General features: G+C 45.3%; 1 protein-coding gene across 11 annotated transcripts in view; it reads left to right on the forward strand.

Annotated features, from left to right (window-relative positions):
• Positions 1-8,521, forward strand: part of unc13a (unc-13 homolog A (C. elegans)) — a 54,486-nt gene that overhangs the window by 26,247 nt on the left and 19,718 nt on the right. For all 11 annotated transcript variants that reach the window (XM_045687490.1, XM_045687492.1, XM_045687491.1 and 8 more), the window contains 9 exons: positions 1,238-1,401; positions 1,604-1,757; positions 1,906-1,974; positions 5,806-5,895; positions 6,141-6,275; positions 6,872-7,005; positions 7,192-7,277; positions 7,599-7,725; positions 7,975-8,071. In XM_045687490.1, coding sequence (XP_045543446.1) covers positions 1,238-1,401; positions 1,604-1,757; positions 1,906-1,974; positions 5,806-5,895; positions 6,141-6,275; positions 6,872-7,005; positions 7,192-7,277; positions 7,599-7,725; positions 7,975-8,071 — 1,056 coding nt within the window. The remainder of the gene's footprint in view (positions 1-1,237; positions 1,402-1,603; positions 1,758-1,905; positions 1,975-5,805; positions 5,896-6,140; positions 6,276-6,871; positions 7,006-7,191; positions 7,278-7,598; positions 7,726-7,974; positions 8,072-8,521) is intronic.

An 8,521-nucleotide genomic window follows, 5' to 3' on the forward strand; every position in this document is an offset into this window, starting at 1 on the left:
TCCCTTTAAGAGTGTGCTCCTAATCTCAGCTCATTACCTGTATAAAAGACACCTGGGAGCCAGAAATCTTTCTGATTGAGAGGGGGTCAAATACTTATTTCCCTCATTAAAATGCAAATCAATTTATAACATTTCTGACATGCGTTTTTCTGGATATTTTTGTTGTTATTCTGTCTCTCACTGTTCAAATAAACCTACCATTAAAATTATAGACTGATCCTTTCTTTGTCAGTGGGCAAACGTACAAAATCAGCAGGGGATCAAATACTTTTCCCCCCCACTGTAGTTATTCTAAATGAGCATTGCCCTGTATCAGAGTTCTCCAAGTTTTGTGAGCCCAATAGTTTTTTCCCCTTCATTTTATTTGTATGTTATTGTTGGACATAAAAGACTGTAAAATAAACCAGCAAATCAGCTGCAAGTGATTTTAATTTTGGAAATCTGTTCCAAAGTATTCCCACACATAATATAGAGATATGTGTGATCGTATACAAGGTTTGAAATTATTATGTTTTAGTCAAATATTATATATGTTTGGGATTCTTGCGGTCAATTTGCAGTATGCAAATTATTTGCAATTATGTTCTGGCCCCCTGACCATCCGCTCAAGAAAAAATCGTCCCACGGCTGAATCTAGAGGATGATCCCTGTCCTATATCGAGTCATTACTAGGTCCATTACTCAGGACATAGTTTGCAAACAACTGAACCTAAACATAGCTTCAAGTAATATTGAATTGCACTGTAAATAGATGATCTGTAGCTAATTATCTTAATCTACACAGTGGCTTAACACACATTGTAATGGTGAGTTGTCACACTGCATGATTCTGAAACTTCTGTACTCTCTAAGCAAAAATGGACAAACACCATTTGAGCAAATGAACTGCAATTTTGAAAGGCAGCAGTTGACTAGGACTTTTTAATTTGTCTAAATTGCATTAAGAATTTGAACATGAAATCAACTGATCCATTTCTAATGAAAGTCGTGTGATGAATGGCGGCCCAGGCCTGAATGAATAATTCATTGAACAACCCTCTGATCACTGAGCAGTCAGTCAGTTATAGAGTGTGACGTGCCCTTCTCTGCTCTCCTGCTCAGACATACTCACACTGAGATCGTAATGACATCTCCCTGTATTCAACCTCAGCCACTTCAACTCTTTGAAATCATAGTCTGGTTGAATAACCCATGCATTTCTCTTCCTCGCTCTCTCTCCCTCTCTCCCTCTCCCCAGAACCTCTTCCACTTTGTCACAGATGTGCAGAGCTCTGGCGTTGTGAAGATTCCTGATGCTAAAGGGGATGATGCGTGGAAGGTGTACTTTGATGAGACTCCTCAGGAGATAGTGGATGAGTTTGCCATGCGCTACGGAGTGGAATCCATCTACCAGGCTATGACGTGAGCTCAAATGTACCCACCCTGTCACTTAGCAATAGCATACACGTTGGCAGATTGTAATGTGTTGAGAGGACACATGGTGTACGGTTGTGTTTAGGATGATATTGTGGAATAACATCACAAGGGAATGCACGGGCCTTATAGGAGTCAGCTTCATATATACCACAGTGATCATGTTTATGCCGTGTGTGTTCTCCCACAGTCACTTTGCCTGCCTGTCGTCTAAGTACATGTGCCCGGGGGTTCCCGCTGTGATGAGTACCCTGCTGGCCAACATCAATGCCTACTACGCCCACACCACCCAGGCCACCAACAACGTGTCGGCCTCCGACCGCTTCGCCGCATCCAACTTCGGGGTGAGTCGCCCCAAATTAATGAGGGGTGGATGGAGACAAAAAATATAATGCAAGGCCTCAAATCAGTGTTAAAGGTGAGCCAATGGATATGCTAGCTGTTAGGCTAATGTGTTGTGGTGTGTTTTTAACCTTTTTTTCCTTTTTACAGAAAGAACGATTTGTGAAGCTCCTGGACCAACTCCACAACTCTCTGAGGATTGACCTGTCCATGTACCGGGTACAACTGTTGACTTTCACTCTTCTATTGGACTCTGTCTGGTTTTCTATCTGTGTCCTTACCTACCTTTATTTCCCTCTTTCTCATTCAATCTATCTCTCTCTCTCTCTCTCTCTCCCTCCTCTCTCTCTCTCTCTCTCTCTCTCTCCTCGCTCCCTCCTCTCTCTCTCTCTCTCTCTCTCTCTCTCTCTCCCTCCTCTCTCTCTCTCTCTCGCTCTCTCTCTCTCTCTCTCTCTCTCTCTCTCTCTCTCTCTCTCTCTCTCTCTGCGCTCTCTCTCTCTCTCTCTCTCTCTCTCTCTCTCTCTCTCTCGCTCTCTCTCTCTCTCTATCTCTGTGTGTGATGTGAGAAAGGAGGCTGATGTGTTAATTGGGCTGGCAGCTCCTCGTACACACAGGGTCAGTGAGGTGAAGAGCTGAGGGTTTTAATCTAGTCTGCAGTCAGTGGAAGAGACTGAGACTGCTGCTTCTGCACTACAGCGTTGGCCAGTTTATACAACATTGTCTGCACACACACACACATATACACACACACACACCACACACACACACCTCACTGTGGATCTACAGTTGAAGTCGGAAGTTTACATACACTTAGGTTGAGTCATTGAAACTCGTTTTTCAACCACTCCACAAATGTCTTGTTAACAAACTATAGTTTTGGCAAGTCAGTTAGGGCATCTACTTTCTGCATGACACAAGTCATTTTTCCATCAATTGTTTACAGACAGATTATTTCACTTATAATTCACTGTATCACAATTCCAGTGGCTCAGAAGTTTACATACACTAAGTTGACTGTGCCTTTAAACAGCTTGGAAAATTCCAGAAAATGATGTCATGGCTTTAGAAGCTTCTGATAGGCTAATTGACATAATTTGAGTCAATTGGAGGTGTACCTGTGGATGTATGTCAAGGCCTACATTCAAACTCAGTGCCTCTTTGCTTGACATCATGGGAAAATCAAAAGAAATCAGCCAAGTCCTCAGAAAAGAATTGTAGACCTCCACAAGTCTGGTTCATCCTTGGGAGCAATTTCCAAACGCCTGAAGGTACCACATTCATCTGTACAAACAATAGTACGCAGGTATAAACACCATGGGACCACGCAGCTGTCATACCGCTCAGGAAGGAGACGCATTCTGTCTCCTAGAGATGAACGTACTTTGGTGCGAAAAGTGCAAATCAATCCCAGAACAACAGCAAAGGACATTGTGAAGATGCTGGAGGAAACAGGAACATAAGTATTTATATCCACAGTAAAACAAGTCCTATATCGACATACCCTGAAAGGCCGCTTAGCAAGGAAGAAGCCACTGCTCCAAAACCGCCATAAAAAAGCCAGACTACGGTTTGCAACTGCACATGAGGACAAAGATCGTACTTTTTGGAGAAATGTCCTCTGGTCTGATGAAACAAAAATAGAACTGTTTGGCCATAATGACCATTGTTATGTTTGGAGGAAAAATGGGGATGCTTGCAAGCCGAAGAACACCATCTCAACCGTGAAGCACGGGGGTGGCAGCATCATGTTCTGGGGATGCTTTGCTGCAGGAGGGACTGGTGCACTTCACAAAATAGATGGCATCTTGAGGGAGGAAAATTATGTAGATATATTGAAGCAACATCTCAAGACATCAGTCAGGAAGTTAAAGCTTGGTCGCAAATGGGTCTTCCAAATGGACAATGACCCCAAGCCTACTTCCAAAGTTGTGGCAAAATGGCTTAAGGACAACAAAGTCAAGGTATTGGAGTGGCCATCACAAAGCCCTGACCTCAATCCCATAGAAAATTTGTGGGCAGAACTGAAAAAGCGTGTGGGAGCAAGGAGGCCTACAAACCTGACTCAGTTACACCAGCTCTGTCAGGAGGAATGGGCCAAAATTCACCCAACTTATTGTGGGAAGCTCGTGGAAGGCTACTCGAAATGTTTGACCCAAGTTAAACAATTTAAAGGCAATGCTACCAAATACTAATTGAGTGTATGTGAACTTCTGACCCACTGGGAATGTGATGAAATAAATAAAAGCTGAAGTAAATCATTCGCTCTACTATTATTCTGACATTTCACATTCTTAAAATAAAGTGGTGATCCTAACTGACCTAAGACAGGGAATTTTTACTAGGATTAAATGTCAGGAATTGTGAAAAACTGAGTTTAAATGTATTTGGCTAAGGTGTATGTAAACTTCCGATTTCAACTGTATGTATGTATGTGTGTGTGTGTGTGTGTCTTCACTGACATTTTCAACCTCTCCCTGTCCGAGGCTGTAATACCAACATGTTTTAAGCAGACCAACATAGTGCCTGTTCCCAAGAACACTAAGGTAACCTGCCTAAATGACTACCGACCCGTAGCACTCACATCTGTAGCCATGAAGTGCTTTGAAAGGCTGGTCATGGCTCACATCAACACCATTATCCCAGAAACCCTAGACCCACTCCAATTTGCATACCGCCCCAACAGATCCACAGATGATGCAATCTCTATTGCACTCCACACTGCCCTTTCCCACCTGGACAAAAGCAACACCTATTTGGGAATGCTATTCATTGACTACAGCTCAGTGTTCAACACCATAGTGCCCTCAAAGCTCATCACTAAGCTAAGGACCCTGGGACTAAACACCTCCCTCTGCAGCTGGATCTTGGACTTCCTGATGGGCTGCCCCCAGGTGGTAAGGGTAGGTAACAACACATCCGCCACTCTGATCATCAACTCAGGGGCCCCTCAGGGGTGCTTGCTCAGGACCCTCCTGTACTCCCTGTTTACTCATGACTGCACGGCCAGGCACAACGCCTGCGCCTAATCACCGACAACAACGAAACAGTCTATAGGGAGGAGGTCAGAGACCTGGCCGTGTGGTACCAGGACAACAACCTCTCCCTCAACGTGATCAAGACAAAGGAGATGATTGTGGACTGCAGGAAAAAGAGGACCGAGCACGCTCCCATTCTCATTGACGGGGCTGTAGTTGAGCAGGTTGAGAGCTTCAAGTTCCTTGGTGTCCACATAACCAACAAACTAACATGGTCCAAGCACACCAAGACAGTTGTGAAGAGGGCACGACAAAACCTATTCCCCCTCAGGAGACTTAAAAGATTTGGCATGGGCCCTCAGATCCTCAAAAGGTTCTACAGCTGCACCATCGAGAGCATCCTGACTGGTTGCATCACTGCCTGGTATGGCAACTGCTCGGCCTCCGACCGCAAGGCACTACAGAGGGTAGTGCGAACGGCCCAGTACATCACTGGGGCCAAGCTTCCTGCCATCCAGGACCTCTATACCAGGCGGTGTCAGAGGAAGGCCCTAAAAATTGTCAAAGACTCCAGCCACCCTAGTCATAGACTGTTCTCTCTGCCACCGCACGGCAAGCGGTACTGGAGCGCCAAGTCTAGGTCCAAGAGGCTTCTAAACAGCTTCTACTCCCAAGCCATAAGACTCCTGAACAGCTAATCAAATGTCTACCCAGACTATTTGCATTGCCCCCCTCTTTTACACCGCTGCTACTCTCTGTTGTTATCATCTATGCATAGTCACTTTAATAACTCTACCTTCATGTACATATTACCTCAACTAACCGGTGCCCCCGCACATTGACTCTGTACCGGTACCCCCCTGTATATAGTCTCGCAATTGTTATTTTACTGCTGCTCTTTAATTACTTGTTACTTTTATTTCTTATTCTTATCCGTATTTTTTTTAACTGCATTGTTGGTTAGGGGCTCGTAAATAAGCATCTCACTGTAAGGTCTACACCTGTTGTATTCGGCGCATGTGACTAATAAAATGTGATTTTTGATCTGATTTGCTCTTTTCTCTGTGTGTAACAGAATAACTTCCCAGCCAGCAGTTCTGAGAGGCTGCAGGACCTCAAGTCTACAGTGGACCTGCTCACCAGCATCACCTTCTTCAGGATGAAGGTAACTCTATCTTTACATCTTCCTCACCTTGGATCGCCTCTGCTTTGCTCTGGTCAATACATGTTCCTCTACTCGTATTCTTTACTCTGTTGGTACCACATGTCTCTATTCTTGTTTACACTGCACAGTATCGCTACACTACGTGCTCTTATCAGACATCCATCTTCACTGAGTTCCTTTGACTGTGTGGTTGTATGGGGCTTTCCTAGTCTGAGGATCCTCTCTCTGTCTGTGTCTGTCCTCAGGTCCAGGAGCTACAGAGTCCCCCCAGAGCCAGTCAGGTGGTGAAGGACTGTGTCAAGGCCTGTCTCAACTCCACCTATGAATACATCTTCAATAACTGTCACGAGCTCTACAGCCGGGAGTACCAGACAGATCCGGTAGGCTGTGTGTGCGAGTGTGTGTGTGTACGTGTGTGTGTGTGTGTGTGTGTGTGTGTATATGTGCTCTGTGAAGGTGTGTGTCCGTGTCGTTAACACCTCAGGCTGGTTTCCATCAAGCCTGTACAGGATTTAGATAGGGATTTACAAGCCTTGTTTTTGCCTCATTAAAGTGGCGCGATTCATTCAGACTCCCTTCATGAATTTCAAAAGCACATTTTTCCTTTGAATAAAACCTTCCATCCTGAGGGGCCCATATTTTGTTGAAATCTTTGCTAGATTATTCTTCAGTTTGAACCCCTGCGGTGGTAGGAATACTTCTTTCTGACTGTCAGCTCTTTTCAAAGGACTAAACTGTCTACATGTGGTTCGATGGGTTTGTCAGCTCATTAGAGTTGAGCGGTAGCGATGAGAGAGATAATGGACAAACTATTGAGCAAAATAGAGGAGAGTCAGAATCGGGTTGAATCCTGACTTGATATCTGCACAATTCAAACTCTTGATTAACTTGAAACTCGGAGTTATGTCTGCATGTCCTACGATAGTAGCCAATGTGAACGTATCCCAGTGACTCAGTGTGTTTTTGTTTTGTCCAGGCCAAGCCAGGAGTGGAACACCCAGAGGAGCAGGGTCCCAGCATCAAGAACCTGGACTTCTGGTCCAAACTCATCACCCTCATTGTGTCCATCATAGAAGAGGACAAGAACTCCTACACACCCTGCCTCAACCAGTGAGCCTGTGACTCTCTTGCTCTAGCTGTCTACTTCATTGTCTTTCTCTCTCTCTCTCTCTCTGCCTCAACCACTGAGTCTGTCCCTCTCTTTCGCTGAGTCTCTTTGTCTCACTGTCTCTCTCGCTTTCTGTCTCTCTCCTCTACATCAATTCATAACTGTTTCTCACCGTCTGCGACGTGTAGGTTTCCTCAGGAGCTCAACGTGGGTAAAATCAGTGCCGAGGTGATGTGGAACCTGTTTGCTCAGGATATGAAGTACGCCATGGAGGGTGAGCACTGAATAAAGTCGCACCATCCTCACCAGTGGTTTAGCTCTGTCCTAGCAGTGTTAGTCTCTTCTTCTGTTTTTATGGGGCTGTCATAGTGCGTTTACAAGCAGATTGGCACTCTATTGGCACTGAGGCAGTCCGTCAGAGCATAAGGGCTTTTCTCGATTAGCCTGTTAGCGCTACGTGGCGGAGAATAGATCACCCCTCTGGGCTCATTTGCTCTTTAATTAAGAGCTTTGTCTTTCCTCTCTCTCTCCTTCTCTCATTTTCTCTCTCCCCTCTCTCGTTCTCTCTCTCGTTCTTCTCTCTCTCAACTCTCAGAGCATGAGAAGAAGCGGCTGTGTAAGAGTGCGGATTACATGAACCTGCATTTTAAAGTCAAGTGGCTTTACAACGAGTACTGTAAAGACCTGCCCTTCTTCAAGAGCCGTGTGCCCGAGTACCCGGCGTAAGTGCCACCCTGTGCCATGATGACACACACACTCACATTAACACACACGTATGCATGCATGCAGGCATACACATGCACGCACACACTCTCACACACACACATATACACACACACACTACCTCTCTGGTACTGTACAGCACAGCCCATAAGCAAGTCCAGATGGACTCTACAGCCACAGAAGTTGTTTGAAATAAAAATTCCCAGTGGGGTCGACTCATATCAAACCACCTGTGTGATGTCTCCTAGGTGGTTTGAGCCGTTTGTCATCCAGTGGTTGGACGAGAATGAGGAAGTGTCTCGAGACTTCCTGCACGGTGCGCTGGAGAGGGACAAAAAGGACGGGGTAAACTTTTCCACTTCTTCTCCTCATCTCCTCAAATGCAAATGCTGAGTCACATTGGTTGTGGCAGAATTAAAGTAATCTCTTCCTTTGTAGCTTACTCATTTACCATCCTAGTTATCCGGCAGACTTCTCATCCTCTGCCTTGTCGGCACTCATCAAAGACTTCCCTGAGACAATGGAATCCAAAGCACAAAAAGTTGAGATAGTGTAGAGAGAGACTATAAAGAGATTTGCTCAGACTGCTCTCAGGTAGGGAGATAGCGTTTGACTGTACCAACCTGTGGATTAATGAGCCATGTTCTCATTACCCAGCAACCCCTGGGGAACCGCCACAGACTCACCTCTGGCCAATTAGAGGCAGACAGACAGACCCAGTTGACCCGGCTGTCTACCCTGTCTGGTCTGCTGTCCGACTTCAAACAACCCTAGAGATCCTCAAACCAGAGCACA

This window comes from Salmo salar, chromosome ssa10 (assembly GCF_905237065.1).
Source record: "Salmo salar chromosome ssa10, Ssal_v3.1, whole genome shotgun sequence".
Taxonomy (NCBI): Eukaryota; Metazoa; Chordata; class Actinopteri; order Salmoniformes; family Salmonidae; genus Salmo; species Salmo salar.